The sequence below is a fragment of the Mytilus galloprovincialis genome, chromosome 1 (assembly GCF_965363235.1).
Source record: "Mytilus galloprovincialis chromosome 1, xbMytGall1.hap1.1, whole genome shotgun sequence".
NCBI lineage: Eukaryota > Metazoa > Mollusca > Bivalvia > Mytilida > Mytilidae > Mytilus > Mytilus galloprovincialis.
In genome coordinates this window covers 42,179,137-42,202,451 of record NC_134838.1, presented here as the reverse complement: position 1 = coordinate 42,202,451, position 23,315 = coordinate 42,179,137, and the positions used below count along the sequence as shown (strand labels likewise).

At 32.0% G+C, this 23,315-nt stretch overlaps 1 protein-coding gene across 5 annotated transcripts; it reads right to left on the bottom strand.

The window, feature by feature from the left end:
- Window positions 1-385: 385 nt before the first annotated feature.
- On the bottom strand, window positions 386-23,280 carry LOC143075018 (constitutive coactivator of PPAR-gamma-like protein 1). Of its 5 annotated transcripts, none has more exons than XM_076250249.1 (17): window positions 22,392-23,280; window positions 21,206-21,294; window positions 20,050-20,144; window positions 19,503-19,600; window positions 19,044-19,111; window positions 18,433-18,562; window positions 16,929-17,053; window positions 16,541-16,672; window positions 15,434-15,590; window positions 14,646-14,907; window positions 14,142-14,250; window positions 13,444-13,650; window positions 12,711-13,035; window positions 7,849-8,023; window positions 6,307-6,595; window positions 5,546-5,706; window positions 386-4,829 (listed from the first exon to the last, which is right to left on the bottom strand). In XM_076250249.1, exons 1-17 carry the CDS (start codon window positions 23,107-23,109, stop codon window positions 4,658-4,660), a joined length of 3,312 nt encoding a protein of 1,103 aa, XP_076106364.1. In that variant the 5' UTR covers window positions 23,110-23,280; the 3' UTR covers window positions 386-4,657. The 5 variants fall into 5 exon arrangements, with proteins under 5 accessions (XP_076106364.1, XP_076106373.1, XP_076106381.1 ...); XM_076250258.1 differs by having other exon boundaries at window positions 12,729-13,035; XM_076250266.1 differs by having other exon boundaries at window positions 16,962-17,053.
- Window positions 23,281-23,315: the final 35 nt, after the last annotated feature.

Here is a 23,315-nt window from a genome sequence, read left to right as displayed (position 1 = left end):
CCAAGAATGTCTTAGTCAAACAAGGCAATGATTCTTCAGGATAAGATGGACATGGTGCAGCATCACCAGTGCACCTGGTTGTACCCAACATATATTGAACCCGTTTCATAGATCATTCCTTTCATACATTACATATTTTTAAACTTCAATGGTCTTTTGAATGACCCCAATTGTTGTGACCAGCCTTACATAAAGCCAACATGGACAATGTGTCAAGGCATCGATAGCCGACGATGTGGTATGGGTTTTGGTTATTGTTGATGGCCATCCAGTGAGCTGTAGTAAAATTCTGTAGCATTTGGTCTTTTATGGAGAGTTGTCTTGTTGGCAACAATACCACATCTGATTAAATATATGTATATCACTTGTATAAATAACAAAACAATTCCACAAAAACAACATTTATTCAAAAACTCGCAGTCCATGTCTTAACATCAAATCCATAACCATCTTTTCTTCCTTAATCACTTTTTTGTGCCAATATGATAGGGAATCAATATTCAGTAAAGCAGTATATCCCTACTTTATGCTTTTGTGCTAACTCTGTCCTAATTAAATCCCACCTTAAAGTATTATATTCAATCAATTAACAGATTAATTCACAGAACAAGACAATTTTTGTTACAAAATACTCAGTACTTTTCATGACTACCCAATTACCATTATGTAATTATACATTTAACAATAACTGGACATTTTCTTTGAACTAAGAAGTATATATATATATATTACCTAAGGTATCATGCTTGTTGGATTGATTGACAGGGTATTTAAGCTTAGCATCCAGCAGTTAATATTTCATGAATATCTAGGACTTCCATGCTTGTTGGATGTGACCACAATATATTTTGGTCTCAAAATTTAACATAACCTTAAAATAATTGTGTATCCTTTTTCATAGTCATTCCCCTACTGAATATTTTGCAATAAACCATTTGACAAGCCACCAAACTCTAATTATACAATAATTGATTACTATTATTCTAAACACTGTAAGCTTTCCAAAAGTACAATATTTGATAGTATACATATTCAAAAGATATCAGTCATATCTATATAATAGGAATACATTAGAAATTCCAGTATTTCAAAACTTCCAAATCAAAAATATTTACAATTAATATGGAAAAACAACTGCAATATTTAGTTTCTTGATCATTTTTAGTTGTGTTCCTCTGTGAGTAGTTCACTTTATCATTTTTTTAAAAATATATAATAAAGAGCTCTCAAAAAACATAAACCCAACAATTACACTAATCTATCCTAGTCTTGATAACTAACAAATTACTTTTTCCAACCTTTGCATAACAAAATGCATGCAATATATTGCTTTAAGTTGACCCGAAGACATCTTCATTTTAACCCACATAGGTCAGTTTGTCAGAACTTCAGTGGTTAGATGTAGTGTTCTTGTTGGTTATTTTTGTTTTTACTTGTTTGTAATAGGACAGATAAGTCTGGGTAGGTGATAGTTCCATCCCTTTTCTTACAAGATCTAAACCATCAATCTGTCCAGATTACCTCTCACAAACTACAAAACATACATTGTATATGGCTCTTTTCATTCAAAACTGTTATCATATTTGCAAGTTTATTTTCCACAGAAAAATATTATGTTTCACTGTTAATTCAGCAACTTACTCTAAATTTCTTACAAAGAAAAATGAATTATCTTTGTCAATTTATATAACATTTATTTTGTAATAACAATTTCTATCTTGCTGAACATTTCCTTTGAGTTGAAGATTTTTAAGATGTGAATATTTAAGCATAAAATATATTCAGTTTTAACTTTTTTCTAAATAACTAAGAATTTTAGAGTAAGTCACTGGAATAACAGGTACATCCCTACTTAAATGTACACAAGATAATTGAACAAGCTATTAATATAACATGTATTATAATAATAAACCAAATTCTAGTGAAATACACGATCATGACTTTATAAAATAGCCATTTTAAAGATTAATATAAACAATGAATAGGGGATACCTTAATGAGAATAATGGAATTGTTTTTTTTTTTGTTTCTTCCTATTAAAGGACATTTTATACCTCAGGAATACACCTGCCAGGTGGTCAATGACTTATTTTCTTCTTCAACTCTCCATTCTCAAACATTGCTTTATTCCTGAGGTACCTTGTTCCTAAGCATAATAAATCATCATGGAAATGTGTCCATGTATAAGCAAGCCATTAAAAATGAACCAAAAAAATTTCAATATTCAAACATGTGAAAAAGAAACCATTAAAAAGAAGCTAGAAATTAAGCTGACCTGTTAAATATATTTATAATCTTTTTCATCATTCTTTAGAAAAATGTTCAAAACAATGTGCAACCAAAAAAATGCCATGCCAAATTTCTAGCTTCATGTGGCATTTCCTCAAAAAATTTCATGCAAACATTTTATAAATGGGAAATGCTAAAATATTTATATTATCTATTTATAGATTTTAATCATCATTTATACAATGAGGAATATGTTTTAACTTCATATCATTACAAATATAGTTCATCAAAATTTAATACAAAGAAATAAAAGAGGACAATTATGTCCCCAAAAAATATACAAAGTCAAGTCTAACGGGCATGACCAACCCTTGTTAGTGTCTTGAACTCAATCCATTCTGAAACTGGATTTCGAAAAAACTTTTATAATGGGCATCAGCAAATATCAATTCATCAGAGTATTTTGCCTTTGTCTTGAAATCATTCGTGTGCTTTATCAAAGGCAAAATAAACTGAGAATGATTTTTTTCCATTTACCGCCCACTCTGATCAATATCTTTTTCATATCATTTTCATGAATGATCAGTTTTTCAATTTTCAAACTTTTTAAGACGAGAAGTAAAAATCTTTTTCTTATCAACTTCTTCTAAGTTATCAAATATGCAATCTTGACATTTTTTTTTACATATTCTTTTTGTCATAATATTGCGTTACTTGTATTTTTTTTTACCTAGTCATATTAAATAGCCATTAGGAACAAACTCAACCCAATTAAGGATACAACCTCCCGTTTTAAACCTAAACTTTTTCACTATGCATCAATTCTGGATTACAATAGGTTTAATATAGCACAAATAAACAGTTGTGCTTCATTTGATGCAAAAGGAACTCCATTCTTAAGATATTCAACTTGAAACTTTTAAATTATATATCAGTCTTGAAGTAATATCAAATTATGTTTAGAGCCTTACAGCATTTTTACTCTTTTTTCTCAATGTGATGAATTTTCCCTACTAAATATTCAAGGAAGATATTTAAGTGAATTAATTCAAAATTCTAGCTTTCTTTATTTTATCTGATTTAACTTCCTTTTTTAGAAAATTATTACCCAACAACAATGTTTGAAAGTATGGGAAATTTTATCTTCAAAATTTTATAAAGTGTAATTATCAATCATTAATTTGAAATTCAAAAAACAATCTTTCAATATCCCTTTTTCAAGTCTTTCAACGATCTCCATTCAGACTGTTTCCATAAAAAATATATGAAATTACAAAAATATCTTCTTTGTAAAATGCAGTCATAAAACACAATTTTGGCTGACAAAAACATACATCACATGCATACAAATGCAGGATCACTTCAAACAATCTTTAACATGACTGCGTTTGTTTCCTGTGGCATTTTAGTCCCGTGGACTGGTGTTGTCAATAGACAACAATTGAAAAAAAATATATGTATAAATGCAACAAGGCAATGCTACAAAAGTAAACATGCCATAACAAAAAAGAATCGGTTTGAATGACATTTGAAAGACAGTTATTGCAAATATCATTCAAACTTTGAACATGTTGATGAAAAGACTGTTCACAGCACATTTTTTTTTTGCGATAAAAAGGCAAAAATTACTGAAAGACTTTAAGAGCTGATCGTACAATTTCGTCTTCAACATGTTACTTGAATGCTGATTTAGGGAAATTTCATAAATTTGATCGAAATCAACATCCACTATAACAATATATATGTTCAATTAGAAAGCACTTGTTCATTATAAAAATGTAAATATATGAAAAAATTTAACAAAAAACAAGAAAAAATAGAGAGAAATTTCTTCGGCAAGTGCATTCTAATTGAGAGTTAACTTAGTACTATAATAATGAAAATAAGTGTTACCAATCTTTTAAAAGTAGAAAGACAAATATAATTTATTGTTTCCTGTGTCATAATAACCAATTCAAAAAGGAATGAAACTAATATATTAAACAAATAATTGTTCATTCAATAAAAAAATCTTAAGTGTTATCTTCATATTATTATAGAAGTATCCTTTTTTGTTTTCTTCTAATGAAAACATCTTATTCTCAAAAGCTATAACAATTTCAATTTCACCAGCTGAATACAGTATTTGCAAAAAAAAAAGCATTCAATAGCAGTAATGTTAAACTTTCGTTCAAAAATTATCAGAGCTAAATGGCAGTAGTAATCAAACTTGAGAAAAAATAATTACAAAATAGAAAGTCATCAATACTAAATGTCTTCCATTTTTCAATCAGTGCCTGGAACATTTGAAATAAGTAATGAAAAGTTTAACAAACAAACAGAATAAATAAGAACTGGCCTTGAGAAACTAAAACATAATCATAAGTCCATAAATTTCATCAGTAACACTTAAATTCCATAAACATTTAAACAGTCAATAGTATAATAATCAGGCAGTGATATCTGTTGAGGATTTGTCACCATGAATGCCACTATCTGGGCTCTGAATGCCCTCGGGTAATCCTTTGGCAGTAGGTGTGGTCACTTCTTCAGCATCATCATACACACCATTTATTTTGTTGTTATCACCATTTACAGCAATTGTAATGCTATCAGTCTCTCTATCAAATAAACAATTTTATCAAAAATAACATTTTAGGAATTACAATTTATAACTTAAAACAGGTTTCAATTTCAACTGGTCTTTTAGAAGACTAGGAGAGGTTCTTTCAAAGTTCATCAATTATCATTAATAATAAACACTTTAATATTGATGAAGTTAAATGCAAACCAATATTATTCATAGAATGCAGTTGACTTTTTATATTAAGCTACTTATACCCTCATAAGTTCATCTTTCACGCCTAACAGGAAGGAATTGACGTCAGAATGCATATTTCCGTGAAACTTCAAATCAGTCAAATAGTCCTGTAACTGATATCTTGTATAAACAACATTATTAGTTTCCTAGAAAGAATATCTGCCACCAAAAACAGTTCCATTACTATAGTGGTTATGTTCTAGTAATTCAGAAATTATGTTTCATGTATGCCCACTCCTTTTCCATTCCAGATTTGCAAGAAAAACTATTATAATAAGGCTTTTAATTTTCTCTATAATTAATTTTTTATCATTTTATGTCATTCTGGAGCCTTTCAAAGCTTACTATATTCTGCTTTTGCTAATTTTTTGCTCATGGTTGAAACCCTGTACAGCTCCTTATAGTTGCTTACTTCCTTGTCCTTTGATCGCTGGTGGAGAGTCTCATTGGTGATCATACTATTTCAACTTGGTTTAACAATCAAAACAAAGCAAGAAGGTATCTTATGTAAATTACCCATCAGATTCCACAGTAACTCCTCTTCCTCTTCCACCTGATGGCTTCCCTCCTCTCTTGTTATTGTTATTGTAAACCCTTGGTCTGACTCGGATCTTTTTCACTCCTCTTCCACTTATAGCACCTCGTCCTCTGAAGTAACCTCGCTCAGGGGACATCATCTGAAGAAAAAGAAAATAAGAACTGAAAGACAGGTAATTTTAAATTTAAAGTATTTGCTAGCAAAACTGCAGTCTCACCAAGATGTTAGATCCAACAAATAAACGTTATGATTTGATTTTCAGGAGTTCCTGGAGAAAACCACCGTCCATCTATAGGAAAACTGACAATCCCAGTCAATTAAGAATGAAGTCGAGTACACTGCACGAGTGGGGTTTGAACTCACAAACTTGTTTAACCATGCCTCATCTTTATGTACCTGTCCAAAGTCAGGAGCCTGTAGTTCAGTGGTTGGCGTTGGTTTCAGTCTGTCATATTTATTTTTTGTAAATTGATTTGTTCTGCAGGTTTTTTTAATTGAATTAGTTCATATTTTCATGTCAGGGCCTTACAGTACATTTTTTCTCATTGTTAAAGGTGTATGGTTGCCTATAATTGCTTACATCCAAATCATTTGAACTTTGGTTGATAGTTGTCTCAATGGCAATCACCAAATCTCTCCATCTTTATATTGTACAATAAATGTTTCATTATCTTATTTCTTCTACCAGTAACAAGTTATGACTGTTGTAACTTTTATTGTTTCATAGGAAATTTCTTACCCCTTGGTATCTCATCCCTCCTCTTCCATAAGCAGGTGGATAACCCATTCTGGGCCTCATTCCATCTCTACCAAAGCCTGGATCTCTGAACATCATGCCACGTCCCATCAATGGAGGTGGTCTACCCATCATACCACCTCCTCTATTACCCATCATACCACCACCTCTATTGCCCATCAGACCTCCTCCTCGATTACCCATCATTCCACCTCTTGGATTACCCATCATGCCTCCTCTTGGATTGCCCATCATTCCAGCTCCTCCTCTGTTACCCATCATACCTCCTCCCCTGAAATTAATTAGCAGTAAAGATAAGTTTCTTAAAATCACAATAATAAATAATGTTTACTTTTAAAACAAACAAGCCATTTCATCTTTAAAATCACAAGTATGCCCTTCCCAAGTGCATGGAATAAGAAGAAAGTTTATGTAGTGACCACATACTTAACCATTGATTGTGATTTAGATTATTCTCAAAATTCTAGCTTAAGGTAGCACAATACAAAGATTTTGTCACTCCCAATCAGACAACTTTAAACTTATGTAATTCATTTCATCCTTCTTTATATTTTATAAATGAGGTACCAAAAGAAAGAAGAAAGATTAATCTTTCAAATTGTGATAATTTCATTATGACATAATTATTACATAATTAATTATTATGTAATTAGTCGCTATATTGTGATGTCCACACTTGAATGAATTTAGCGTCTTTGTTTTTCATAGCATCCCAAAATATTTTATAGATTCTTGTACAACACAGCTTGACCTCCAAAAATGTGTCTCAGATTTCCAAAAACATCAATAGAAATTTTATACCCAATTGAACTTAGTGGTCTCTAATGAATTGATGTTGCAAACTTCATTGAAGATTTATGAGAGAATGAAATACAATAGGAAAAATCTGAGACACAGTTTTGGAGGTCAAACTGTGTTGTGCAAGAATCTATAAAAATGTTTAGGATGCTATGAAGAACAAAGAAGCTAAATTCATTCAAGTATGGACATCACAGAATGGCAACTAATTACATAACATTTAATTATGTAATAATTATGTCTTAATGAAATTACCACAATTTGAAAGATTAATCCTTCTTCTTTCTTTTGGTACCTCATTTATAAAATTTAAAGAAAGATGAGTGGAATTACAGCAGTTTAAAGATGTCTGATTGGGGATGAAAAATCTTTGTATTGTGCTACCTTAAACACTGTAGAAGCTAGAAATACCATGTACCCAGCATGTCTAATTTTACCAAAAAATGACCCTTTATATTTATGCACACCATTTGAATATGTACCAACATCATACAACATATACAAGTTTTTGCTTGAAACAAGAATAAGGAAGGTTGAGGATAAAACAATATGCACCCCACCCCATTTTGTTGCTGGGACAAAAAGGTGTGCTATATTTTTGTTTGGTTCATTAGGATTTGATAACACTATGAATGTGCCATAACTGTAATATAATAGCAATCTAGTTATAAAGAAGTTTTTATGATGCATCAGCAACATTAACACTAATTTGGTTTATAATATTACCTTGCAGGATAACCTCTTCTCTGACCTCCTTGACCTCCAACTGACATAACCCTAGGTGACATAGATCCCATTCCACCATTGCCTCCTCTACTGCCTGGTATATTGGCTCCCCAGCTTCCAACTACTACTCCAGCAATTTCAAGCTGTCCACCTCGAGCATCAATAGGTGACTGTCCTGTAGTGCACATCATTTATTTAATAAAGTGAATTTAAAACATCAAGAGTAAATCATGCACCTTTAAATTGAGTATAGACACTTAAAATTGCATGCCTGGAGAATATTGAGTGCATATCAAAAAAATTTCATCTGTTTTATTCATTTTCTTATTCCCAATAAAATTCCCCCAAAATTATGACATTAAACAGACAAAATATTACACTGCATCTTACCAGTATTCAATATAAAGGCAAATAATGAAATGAAACTAATTAAGCAAATGAAAATACTCGACTCCAGTGTTTCTTCCTAAAGGAGAAGGTTCACAAAGGATTAAAATTGGCCCTAAATTTTGAATGTTTTTTAAATCGTGCCAAATAATTACAAATTTCAAATAGGAATACTTGTGATAATACTGTTAAGACTAAAATATACTTTTTTGGCACCTTCCTTTAAATTTTTTGAAGCTATACATCTATTGTATTTTAGGTCAAATTTGTCCAAAATTCTAATCATTTTTGGCATAATTAACTTTGGCCACCATCCACGATCCAAAAAGTTTTTATATTGATGAATTCTATAATACGTTTGGAATCTTTTGGTTACATAACATTTTGGATCGTAGGTGGCGGCCAAATTTTTCCTACAGCTTTTAGGTCTGAAAATTGCCCAAAATCATCATAATTTGACAAAATGTCCAAAATGGGCCTAATTTGGAGAGTATTATGTACTTTTATGAAAAGAACTGATTTATTCAGCTTTTAAGACTTTTGAAATAGACCCATTTATGAACAATTTGTGAACTTTTTGGTGTTTTATGATAAAGTTGATATTCTAGGCCATTTTGGACCATAAGTGAACCTTGTCCTTTGTGAAAATTAAAATTTTCTAAAATTTCGGGTGTTTAAACAATACTTTATGAATGTTAAATACTGAAAGATACAAAAGCAAAATGATTCACTTAAATGGATCTCTAAATAATGCTTTGGAAAGAATCTATGGAGGAAACACTGTGGTATATAATATATAAACATGAAACACACAAGAATTAGAAACTGATGAAAATAATGCCAGTGGAAGATGCTATCAAATACCAATAAACAAACATTTGAAAGGTAAAAATTGTATTTCTTGGGTGAACCACAAATCTAAATATTTAACAATACATAAATTTCTAAAGGCCAGGTTTATTTGAAGACGTTGACTGAACCATGTAATCAAGTATTCATGAATAAACAATTTACCTTAATTCATTATGGCACCCTCAACAGAGTTAATTAGTTAAGGCACCCTCAACAGAGTTAATTCGTTATGGCACCCTAAACAGAGTTAATTCGTTATGGCACCCTCAACAGAGTTAATTCGTTATGGCACCCTCAACAGAGTTAATTTGTCATGGCACCCTCAACAGAGTTAATTCGTTATGGCTAGTGTTGGATAATCGGTTGAAAATACCAACCGATTATCTATTACAATCGGATGACAGCAACCAACCGACTATCGGTTATAATCGCTTCATAATACCTTGCCCTTTTGTTTTTTAAATGAAATCATGCATTTAGTCTCATTGTACATGTCTAATGTGTATATTCCATATCATTGCAGAGTTTATATATTCATATTTATGATCTTTTATTTCCCTTTCATATTCTGGCGTACTTAATTATAATCCTGGTACCTTTGATAATTATTTATTTAGCAGTTAAAACAATGAATTAATAAGAATCAAGATTCATATTAAAGATATTTTATCTCATAATTACAACATTAATTACCAACAGTGACACTAACATTTCTAAATTTCAATGGTGTCAATAAAATTTCAATAACATAGCTGTATAAACATTTGAATGCTTCTAATTAGGAAAAGATATATTAAGTTTTTAACTTTAAAAAATTTAAAATTAACAGAAAAAAATAAAACAATGCATTTGCATTATAATATTTACAGTAAACAAAAGGGATTAAGCCAAAGTCTGTTAATTCGTGTAGAATGCTTTTTTTTTCATTTTTGTGATCATTATTTTCTGTCAATTGTGTCATTTGTGCGTCTGAACTTATAATTGCAAGAATGCGGAATTAAAACACAGTTAAACCGTATCCGATTCGTGATTCTTATATTTATTAATGGCGGACAAATTTCGGAAAATTTACAAAAATAAACGATGTTTGGCAAGCAATTTGGAAAGGAATATGACGTTTTTTATGCTACAAATGGATAAAACATTAATAAAAGGCAATTTGCAATACGTTTTAATGAAGCAAAGAAATTATTTTGACTAAAATCAGAATGATTTGTACGCTCTCAAGTAACAAGAACCAGTATTGAAAGAAAGTATTTCATTCAAAGTTATTAATCTTAAATAACATTCCTTCAATCTGCAAATATGTATAGTCAATGCTTTTGTCACGTTTATAGAGAAGGAAATTGGTTATTGGTAATTATAGGATGTTTGACATTGTTATTGTCATCGACTGGTATCTTTGTTATTATTTGTTTGACTGCGCATGTAAAATGCAAACCGTAAACGGACCGGAAGTTGACAAGCTAAAAGTCCGGAAACTTTAACGACAATCGATTGAACAAAATCCCAATAGATTATCGACATCGCCAGGCCCAACCAACTGATTTCCGATCATCGGAACAACACTAGTTATGGCACCCTCAACAGAGTTAATTCGTTATGGCACCCTCAACAGAGTTAATTCGTTATGGCACCCTCAACAGAGTTAATTCGTTATGGCACCCTCAACAGAGTTAATTCGTCATGGCACCCTCAACAGAGTTAATTCGTTATGGCACCCTCAACAGAGTTGAATCGTTATGACACCCTCAACAGAGTTGATTCGTAATGGCACCCTCAACAGAGTTGATTCGTTATGGCACCCTCAAAAGAGTTAATTCGTTATGGCACCCTCAACAGAGTTGAATCATTATGACACCCTCAACAGAGTTGATTCGTAATGGCACCCTCAACCAGAGATGGGTCCGATTACTTTCGATGTAATTGATTAAATTACAATTACTTTGTCATTTGTACGATTAAATTAAATTAATGATTACATCATTTCTGAAAGTATCTGATTAAATTAATGATTACATTGGCAAAGTAATCATGATTACATCTGATTACAATGAATTTAAAAACAAAACATTTTGAATGATGTGAATGAATAAACGTTCAATATAACTATAGCATTTGAGAAAGTATTTTATTTGGTTCAATTATAAAATGATAACTTCAAATTAAAGTTCATTTATTTAAATAAACACCAAATTTCACTACATATATATACATTACACTTTATCACCAATGATCTCTGAATTATTTTGAATTGAATTTAATAACGATATTTCATAATCAAGAGTTTTTTTGTTTGTCTTCTGACCTCTTTCATAATTTATATGTATTCCAAGTTGCAGTTTATGGAAGTTTAAATGTGGATGAAATAAAGTTACCAGTTAAAACTATGTTAAATTGTAATAGAAATGCTTAATCAAATTGTAAACAATATGTAAGTACTAAAAATCATTGCATTTTACATGTCCAGTCTAAACATGCTAAATACAAAAAAAAAATTAAACAACATATTTGTCCAACTTTTAATTTAGTTTGTGCTAATTAGATAAATTTTCATGTCTGGTTTATCTTTTATCATATATATTTCCCTACAGCTATACTCAATTGGTAATTGCAATAAAAACAAACATTAATTATAGTCTCCTACCTGTCAATTCAAAGTTGACAAAAATCACAAAAATTAACAAAAGATTATAATTCAGGGTTAAAAAAAAGTATTACTTGAATATATAACAGTTATTATCAAATATTAATATGAAGATCATTATAAAACGATGAATATACATGTATGTACAATATATTTTACCAAAAAGGTATATAATTGTATTATATGTCTCTGCTTAGGCTAATGATGACTTTTCAATACTGTTACTTTATTTTTTACTGAAGTAGACATGCTTGAAGTAACCAAATCATTTTAGTTTGTTTAAAATTTTATCATATATGAATAACAAAGAGGTTCATTTAATGACCAAAAACACTATTTTAGATTTTTTCCATTGTAATCAGAATGTAATCAAAAAGTAATCATGATTACAGGGTATTTTGAAAAGTAATTGATTAAATTAAATTACATGTAATCAGATTTTTGGCTGATTAATGATTACACTGATTACTTGAAAAATAGTAATCAATTACAGCTGATTAACGATTACAATTACAATTACCCCAAGTCTGCCCTCAACAGAGTTGATTCGTTATGGCACCCTCAAAAGAGTTGATTCGTTATGGCACCCTCAACAGAGTTAATTGGTTATGGCACCCTCAACAGAATTGGGGCAACATATAATTTTATCAATATTGTTATCTAAGAAAAAATAAATGAATCCACAGGATTCTTACTGATTTTTTGTTACTTATCAAGCATATGGACATAGACAGGTTTTTTGAAAATATTGAAAAAACTAAACTATGTAGATGGATGAGATTTTACCTTAAAGAACATCATGAAATAAGAAAGAACCATCTAGTAGTGTCCCACATATTATTTACTTCAAAGTTATATCTACCACTGGCTTTACTTCAAGAGAGAATAATAAAGTGTTGAAGAAAAAAAGAAAGACAAAATAAAAAACAAAGCAACTACAGAGAGCAAACTAAATGATAGAGGGTATATACCGCACCTTTAGTTTGATATTTACCCAGAATTCCCCTCCCTCTTCCTGGAGACTTAGGCTGCTGTCCCATACCAGCAGGGATACCAGGACGCATGCCTGGGCCTCCTCCACTCATTCCATGACCACCACCCATTCCTCCATGTCCTCCACGCATTCCATGGCCACCTCGCATACCACCAGGTGTCATGCCCATTGGATTTGCGAATTGATTGAATGGATAGTTGGTATACATGGACATAGCTGCAGAAGGAAGAAGGGGACGGGCAAATTCCACTGTGAGACCTTCCATAATGGCCTGACGCATTCTTTCCACTCGGAGAACTTGGTCAACCTTTAAAATAAATAATCATTTTAAAATTCTAATGAGCAATAAAAGTCAAACACATTTCTAAGTTAATTAAAAATCAAATTTATAAAAATATTTAGTGCAGTTAAACGTAATCATTCATTTTTTTTTCTGTGTTAAAAGAACTTTTCCAATATATCTATCTGTCAGATGACAGTAAAGCTAACAATATTATTATAGCCTAAGACTTGAGTGTGTATGTTTAAACAAAATCTTAGGTAACACGGTTTGCTAGCTGAACCTTGAAATCACAATTAGGTTAACTTAGGTATACTAACCCCTTTTAAGAGTAGACTAGTCCGACAGATAGCCAAACTATCTATTATTGATTAAACCTACACACTCGAATCATTTGGCTGTAATAAACCATTCTGATTTCTTCTTCCACCTTACCTGCCCATCACACATATCTATCAGTGGTGTGTTGTTGTTGGCTTTGAGTAATTTGTAATGGAAAAGTTTGCCATCAAAGTAATGCCATGGAGCGCACATATTCCATGGGATTGGTGCACCACACACATCATTGGCAAAGACTGCTGTCTCCACTCCTGACATAAACAATGAGGCTAAATGGATTCCTCTTGGCAACACATTTGGCAACTGAAACAGAAAATTTATTAATTTATAAAACTATTGATCACTTACCAACAATTGCATCAGCCTATATTTTCAAGTGGAAATCAAAAAGGATTTTTAATAATAAAGCCCACTTATCTGTTTCTGTATATTTACTATCAGTTATTGCGTCTTATTTTCCCCCTCAAAATGTTTTGGCTAATATCAAGATGTACTATGAGCTTTTGCTTGAGAAAGATTACCCCACTACAGGATATTGACCATAGAAGGATCCAAATGAAAACGCTAACTCATGTTAAGCACCATACAAAATTTCATGATGCACTAATTGAAGTTTTTATTTTGAAAAAAAAAAATGCAAAAAAAAAAGCTGATGTTGTATAGCAACCTACCCTCTTCAACCAGAGCTTTGGGGCAGAGGAAAAAATCAAGGTGGATTTCCTTGGAAAAAGGAAACTACAAATTTTAGTGTTTGGATTGTATATTTTGCAGTTAAGTATATTTAATTACTGTACCTTGAGATCCTGCATGGTTTGTACATCATGTAATAATGGAGATACACTCATGGCAAGGAAAGCATCTAATTCTTGTCTCTGTAAAATTCTTCCTCTTGTCAATATAAACCTGTTAATAAATATCAAAATATAGCACAATGTCACAGGCTTTTATATAATTGTTGTAACAAACTTATATTAAATGCTGTCCTTATCTGATGATATCATTTTTATCTTTAATCACACTATGTATTCCTGACAGAAAGTTCAATTTCCATATATACTTAAAATTATAAGGGTTTTCTAAGCATATAAAAATTAACTACTGTAGGTGAATAAATATTGATGTTTACAGGGTAATTCGTTTAAATCTATTTCTCTTATCATTCAATGTATAATGCCATGTCCAGTGCTGCAAATGCATTTGTGAGACGAGACAAATTTTACAAAAATAAAAATCAAGTTATTCTCATTAAAAATAGGACATGGCTGAATTTGTTATGTAATTAACTAATATAATTGTACCTCAAAACACAACATAACAACAAGAGCTGTTGAGGTACATATTGTGTGTTCAGCATCAGAGGAGTGTCACTCTCCATACAGGTAAGGAATGCCCTCAATCTCCTCGTTTTATCTTCTACATTGGTTCCTAACCACATACGTTCAATACTGGGTGTTTTCCAATCCACTGGATAAGCTGTCACCATTTCACATTGGATCTTTGTTGTGCCACGTCTTATGATCCACTCTTTTACTGGTACTTCAAACTTCTTAAAATCTGGGGCTACAAAAAATCCAAATAAAACAATACAAGTCATAAGTTTACTCTTCTTCATCCTAGATACAAATGTAAGAGGCATAGGACAGTTTTTTCACGTAAAAAATTATATCTTAAAATGAATGACAATTTTGTGTATCAAGTAACTGCATACAGTGTTATACCCAGGGCCTTTTAGCATCATGGTAATATGATGCTATATTGCTAGAATGTGATGCTATCAGAAAATTAAAATGATTTTCTTACAGATTGTGTTATGAAAGTGATGCTTCTGGATTGTATAAATAATTTCCTTTTAACTAGGATGTTATTTGCAAGTTGTGGTGAGAACACTGGCATAGTATATGCATTGATATGTAAATTTATGAAAATCAGTTGGATCATAATTAAAAAGTGTGAATCAAATTTGTCAAATCTATATGTTGTGTGTATTTTGCAGATTTTTTGTAAAGATATCTATAAATATTATAAATTTTGCATTGCAATTTGCTGAAAGAGAGATTGATAGAGAATCATAAACAGCTATGTTTACCTTGTTCTTTATTTTGGTTATCATGAATGATTTTCTGTTTGTTGAGGTTAAATAAGACAGAGTAAACAGTTTGTCTGATAGGTCTGTACAGTTCTACTCCTGTTGGCAACTCTCGACTGATGTCATCTTCAAGGGTAACTGCTATCTTGATCTCTCCCTAATAGTGCAAAAAGCAAGTTAGTTTTTTTGAAGTACATTAACTTTTAAATTAAATATTTGAGTGAAAATTGAGCATAAAGTTCACATTTTGGATAATTCTTCAAAATGTGTAATCTTGTCAACTTCTTTCAACTATTATGAAGGCTATTTCATTGAACTGGAATTTTCGTTGTTCATCATTAAGATGTCATTGGATGTATTACCAGGATAGTACTATGAGCAACACCACCGGTGCCACATATGGAACAGGATCTGCTTACCCTTTCTGGAAGCACCTGAGATTCTCTCTTCCCTCTGTTATTGATAGGGTTTATGTTGCTTAGTCTTTAGTACTCTATGCTGTTTATTTTGTCCTTCACAATGTATTGTCTGTTTGTCTTTTTCTTTTTTAGCCATGGATTTGGCAGTATATTTTTGACCTGTGACTTTGAATGTCCCTCTGGTATCTTTCACCTCTCTTACGATTGATTGTTCATGTGATGTGGACAAAGTAAAACAAAGGCATGTGGTTTTGGTGATAATGGAAGTTGTTTCTACCTGCTCAAATCCATTTTCCATTTGAGCAAAATATATTTGTCTCAACATCTTTTTATAGAAATAACATCTTTGTGGAATATAAGCACATTAATGTACAACTGTACAACCTTTTCCCCAATATTTCAAATTATTTTCTGATTTAAATGCTAAATCAGACTGACAACAGTTTTCCTTTTATAGATACATGTATGTAAGGAGCTCAAATACATATAAAATAAAGTGAATCATAGTTTGTTTTATGATTTAAGATTTTACTTTTGATAACTTGCAACTTCCAAAACAGAAATATTTCTTAAAACGATGAACGACGAAACTGATGTTCCTAAAAGTTTCAATGATGTTAAATAGGACACCTTTTTTAATTTCAGGATAAGGACAAATTTAAATTTGCAGATTGTGTAAACATCTCACCTGGGATAATAATTGGTAAATCCAAGAACACATCAATCCCTTTTGATGTCTCTCACTAGCTACTCTCATTATTTCAGGCAGAACTTGAGGAATTCTAGAGTCTGAAGGTTGTCCTGCTGGTGGTTTCTGAACCTGAAAAAAGTATATTCATTTTAAAACATCAACTTCAATATTCTCAAAACTAGTTCAAATGAAAGAAAATACTAATATAGAAAAGAAATAATTATGATCTGAAACTTATTAAGTTAAACTAAATCAAGGAATATGAAAATAGATTGATAGTAACTTGCTATTTGAACATCCAGCAGAAAATTATGAATTTTGAATGAAGATTATTATTATGAAATCAGAAGTTGTAAAATAATTATTTTCCCATTGTTAATCTTACCCCCTGTACTTTGGGAGTTTGAGGCCAACCAACCTCAGGACTGTTACGATTGGGGCTGGATCCACTACTGCTACTGGAAGAAGAGGAAGCGGCGGCAGCTAACATCTCTGGTTTTAATGGAATACCTGAGGAAATTCAAGTTCAGATTAGTCTAAGTAAACTCGGTCAAGCTCCAAATAAAAAGATAAAATATTTACCTGTACCAAAATACTGATGAAAGCCTGTTACTAATATTATAAGATACCTTAGCATGAAAGTCCCTACATTCAATCATTTGTCAGTTGTCAAGCCAACACCAAAAAGAAACTTGTGTGTAAAAAAATACACTAATTTTTATTGTTGTTTTAGACCAACACCTGATTTCTCTAAAATAATTCATTCATCATTGTATATTTTTTATTCGTAATAACTGTATATAATGGTGGTTTTTTTTAATATTTGTTTTTAATATTAGGGTGTTATATGCTCTGATATATTATATATTGATATATGTTGTATAAATAGAGAATATCATATGGCTTTTTCAATATCGCATCTGTATCAACCCGAGACACCAATATAATCCCAAGAGCTCTGCTCGAGGGATTATTTTGGTTGAGGGTTGATACGGTGTGTGATATTGAAAAAGCCATATCATATACATTTTATTATATACATATATCTCAAGAAGATGTTTTTTATATGACATGACGTCATACAGATTTGTGGATTATATGGGTAGAGGTGAATCACGAAATTTCATGTACAATGAATAACAAATTTTCTATAGGCTTGTATGCAGATTCTAGCAAAACCATGAAATCAGATATCCATGATTATCGCTATTTTGTGCATTTTTCCTTTGATCTTTTTTTGTGATAATTTTCATATCATGCTTCTCGCTTGAGATGGAAAAATTATCACTAGAAACTAAGGAGGCCACGTGGCGTTGCTAACGAAATTGACATGAAATTAACAACGTCGTCATAGGTAAAATAGCGATAAACAGATTATCATTGGTCATCTCAACTCGATTGCTTTTCTCACTTTCGCTGTACCAGCTCAAGCGAGAAAATCAATCTTGTTGAGATGATCAACGATAATCTATAAACATACAAGTTTTCCTCAATCCATAAAAATTCTAACTTGATCTGTGCTGTATGGTAATAAGCATTGTGTATGAGTTTTATAACATTTGATTGAGGCAAACCAAATTTAGGAAACAAAAAAAATATCACCATTTTTTTTTTTCAATTGTACAGTGGCATTACTCAAGAATGGTTAAAGTGATGCCACCTAAATTAAAATTTGATTGTGTTTTGTGGAAATAAGCATTTTTTATGAGTTTCATAACAAATTTGATTTGTGTTTTGTGGAAATTAGCATTGTGTATGAGTTTCATAACATTTGGTTGATGCAGAAACCAACTTTGGTAAGTATGTATGTCCAAGAGTAAAACTTAATGCCCCTCTGCTACTGTGGGGGCATCAAAATTATGATCAAAACAGCCCTAATGGAAACAAACCTGCATCTCCTTTCTCATTAGGTTTATCAGAAGACCAACCTGACTGCATGCTGTTCAAGTTCTGTTGGTTTGGAGGGTCAACAACAATCTGTGGGGCAGGTCCTTGGTCTGCTGCATATCCTTGTCCCTCCTGGAAAGTAATAACATTTTACATTTCAATCCTTCTTACTTGTAAAAGACCGATAAAACTACAACACTAAAACAACAACATGAGCTTTTTATATGGTCATACTGAAGACCATTCATGAAACTCTAAGAAATGCATATTTAACTTTAATGCAAAACCAGTTACCACCATGTGAAATAGTAAGTTGTGGTTTTGTTATAAAAAAGTTTGAACATCAAAATATATATTATTTTTATTTTTATTTTCAAACAATTGTGATATCCCCTTTTATATATCTTGCAAATATAAAATCATTCCATTTCGAAAAAATTGAATTATTACACAGTAATTTTATTAGTCTCAATGACATACATTCTTGAAGACAGCTTTGATAGTTTTCTGTATTTTTTATTCACAAAAACTAAGTTTTCATAAAATTGTATTATGTACATTTCAAAATTGCAATGGTTGAAATGTTTTGTAAAGTCAATTTATATAAGCATACCTGTCCTGGTGCTCTTGTTTGAACAGTGTGTTGTACAGGATAACCACTTTGTCTTGGCATGCCTGAAACTAAAATAGCACATTTTTTTCTCATGCATATCTATAAAAAGAAATATAAACAAGAATGTGTCCCCAGTACACAAATGCCCCAATCGCACTATCATTTTCTATGTTCAGTGGACCGTTACATTGGGGTAAAAACTCTAATTTGGCATTAAAATTAGAAAGATCATATCATAGGGAACACGAGTACCAAGTTTGAAGTTGAACCTGAAGCAGGACAGACAGACCGACGAACGAACAGACCAGAAAACATAATGCCCTCTACTATTGTAGGTGAGACATAAAAAAACTTTTCTATTGTAGATTTCAATTTAACGATTCAGGAATTTCATAAATTATTGCAATATTCCAAATTGAAATAACATAAATTAGTTGCATATAAACAAACAAAACTTACTGTTTTGTGGTGGTCTGTATTTGAGAAAGCCATCTTGGGTACCATTCAGGTAATATTGAACACACTGTTTGAATTTGGCAATCAATTCTGTCTTCTTCCTGCAAAATCAAATACATGTTAATTAGAAATGCATATCAGTAAGGGGGAGGGTAGGAACAGACTTTCTAATATACCTACAATCAAGAACCATTTTTAGATAAATTTGGATAATGTTAATAGATGCACTGAAAACAGACCCATGACCCACATACAATATAATTAAACAACTTCCCTTCCTATCCTCCCACATGAATTTATATGGAATAGTCCTTAGTAGAGAATGAACATCACCAATTCCTACAACATCTCATTTCTCATGTTGCAGTTAACTTTCCAAATGAATAGAAAATATATGACAATGTGATTCTTAAAAACAATGTTTACTTTCAAAATAATAATATTGTGAACATTGTCAGATTCATTTGTTTAAAGGAGATTGGAATGCTTCCTTCTTTAATGGTGATTAACTAGTGCAAGTTGAAATCATAATAACAGATAAGTCCATTACCTGAAAATCTGTTCTCCAACAGTATCCAGATTATCTACTGAGGCTAAGTTACGAACAAATTTTACAGCTGCTTCAATACAATTCTCTGGAGTAAACTGCAAGACAAAAGTTTGAATAACGTATCTTCCTAAAACTCACAGAGTTAATGAACATGATGGCTCAGGGGTCACCACAGATTAAATTTTGAGGGTGGGAGTTATAAAATAATATTAAAACTTCTGAAAAATATTAATAAATTTTAAACCTTTGCAATACAGTTCTAGTATATAATATACTAGAACACACCCGCGAAATCGCGGGCATATACAGCTTGTGAACTGTTGTAGGATGATGTTTGTAAAAGATAATTATGTATCACGGAGAATTTCAGAAAACGTATCAAAAGCTGTCTCCCTTTTTCTAAAGTTCGATATTTGTTTCCTTTCTGTTAAATTCAACTATTTTCGTGTTTCTGTTTTCAGACCAGAATTATTCTTCTCCTTTGCTACAATGCATCTTTTGGTAAAAGTCAAATTAAATTAAAAATTTGCATCGCTTCAAACATGAAATAATGTAACTACTTATATATAGACCATTACTAGTCTAATAAAATATGCTTCTAGGACAATCGGATCCATCTGTGCTTTTTCTTTTGAGAGCCTTATTAACATGCCAATGGTAGGATATGAATCTTGTATAAATGACTAAGACTAAGGCTAATTTGAGGGGTGGTCGTCAGAGGGGTCCTGATCCCGAAATCCCGGTCTTAAAAACATGAAATCCCGAGATGCAGAATTTAAAGAAATTCATATCCCGAAATAGAAAAATATATTCCCAGATCCCGTATTGATCAATCCCCAGATCCCGAAGTCCCGAAAAAGGTCCTGCCTCCCTCTAGTCTCTACCATATTTTCATTTTTGCCAAATCACTACTTTCACTTTCAACTATAAATTTGTATGCCCCATTTATGTGCATTATGTTTTCTAGTCTGTACATTTGTGCGTTCGTTTGTGACGTCCGTTCGTCTGTCCGGCTTCAGGTTTAAGTTTTTGATGAAGTTGAAGTCCAATTAACTCGAAACTCATACCACTGTGTAACCATCCTCTAAATAAATGCAATACATGTAATAGGTGGACACCAAACGGTGTTTTGGACTAATTTATAGTATGAGTATACCTTTATAGGTTGTCCACCATCTGGCTGTGTGGTGTTCAGTAAATTTCTGTAGAAGTCATACAAGTCTGCATCTGGTAGGATGTGATTTCCTGGAAAAAAATGGAACAGGAGGTTAAAAAATGATGTGAAACAATTATTACAGAATAAATGAATTTAATTGATTAAACATCAACCAGATTTCTTCTATACATTCATAAATATAAATTCGTCCTTAATAATCTGCAGCAGTTCATGCTTCAGGTGTTCAGGAATTTTTATTTCATATCAACCAAAGCAGTTCTATTATGACCATCACTATATACATGTATGAATTTCAAATTAAACCAGAATAAACGGCATGGGAACTAATCCTCCTTCAACTGCACTGAGTAGAACATCCTTTGTTTAAAGATTCAAAACACTAGCATGCCAATCATTCTTTTTTAATGGTTAGATGTAACATGAATGTATACTATGTACTATTCGCAGTAAAGGTAATATATTGGGCTAGCTAGCTTGCTAGTAGTTGAACCCTGAAATCCTAGTACATATAGCTAGGGTACACCCTTATTTTCAACTGTCAATAGTAAGAGTACAGAACCAATCAAAATATTGTGAAACGAGTTTTTAAAGCAGTAATATTGTTGGTTTTTTTTCAAAACTACCTCTACCCTTTATTATTGGGAAAATATGTGTCATTTTCATCAAAATTGGGAAATGTAAAATAAACCATGAATTTGACTGAAACTTCAATTTACAGACCCATTTTTAAGAGTCAAACCCTGCTTTAAAATAAGACCCCAATTTGTTAGTGATGATACATAAATTGACCCTCAAATGTGCCCATATAGCTTGTATAGTCATTTTAGGCAAGAAAATTGTTTAAATGAGTGTTTTTCAGTTTGTATTTATGCACAATTACTACTGAGACTGCACTATTTGGGAAAACAGTTGTCTATTAGGGAATAATTTTAAGCCATTTTTTTTTTCCAAATTGATATTCTTCTCCAGGGGAAAAGGCCTTTATTCTCCACTAATTTAAGGCAAACAATATCACAGTAAAGTTACATAAAAAAACCTGATTTCAGGAGAAAGGTGCGTTTGATTAGTCAATTCTATTTCAAACTTCTGTTCATTTATAAAGTTCTAGATTGTTTACTTGCGTTTCTAAATAACATTATGTTACTGCTCATACTGCTGAACTTACCCAATAGTGCTGCAAAAATGCAGAATCTGTTTGGGTTCAGGTTAAGATTTTTTGCAATCTCATCCATGATGTATTCTTTGGTTTCTAAAGAACCTTTATAGGTCAGTTTCAGGTTGTGAGATGAAAAGTATCGTGGTGGATCAAATATTGTGTATACTGCATCTTGTGCAAGAATTCCTTGAAGCCCATGTTCCCTGCAATAACCAATAACCTCTTGCTCATGGTCATCCATAGAGCATGCAACAGTAACACCTAGCTGTCGCAATGCCATTCTAAGTGCACCATGAAGGAACACTGGTGGGATCCACCAAATTTTGGGAGGTGGTGTTCCTTTGTTGTTGACATGTCGCAAGATGGACTGTACCTTCTTCTTCTCCATACTCTGACTTGCAAACCAATCATTCATTTTTTGACTCTCCAAAGACCCATTGAAGAATACAACCAGTTCCATGTTAGCTGCTTGACAAGCCTGGATTAGGCTGTTTAAATAAGATGTCATCCTATTCCATTGACCCCCACATACCCAGTCTGAAAAGTAGCCTCCATAGAGTCGATCTAGACAGCTCTCTGCATCTACAACAAGGCAGAATCTGGATGAACCTGGATACCTGCCACGCCTTTTTGGTACAAAACCCCTAGATATTTTCAGCAAATCAACTGACACACAGGCACTAGAGCAGTGCGTCTCAATATAATCTTGCAGAGATTTAATTCCCATAGTTGCTACCTTATTTCCAAAGTTAAATGATTACTTCATTAGTTTTTATATGCCAAAAGATAGAATTCCGTAAACAGAGCACTAAAATTGAAGAAAATGAAAGGAATTTGACCTCATTCAGCGGCCATGTGCTTCTTCCTAGCGGCTCTGACACCCTTTGACATGCGTGTTGATGACGCAAGGCCCGGATGGATTTCCCATGTTGC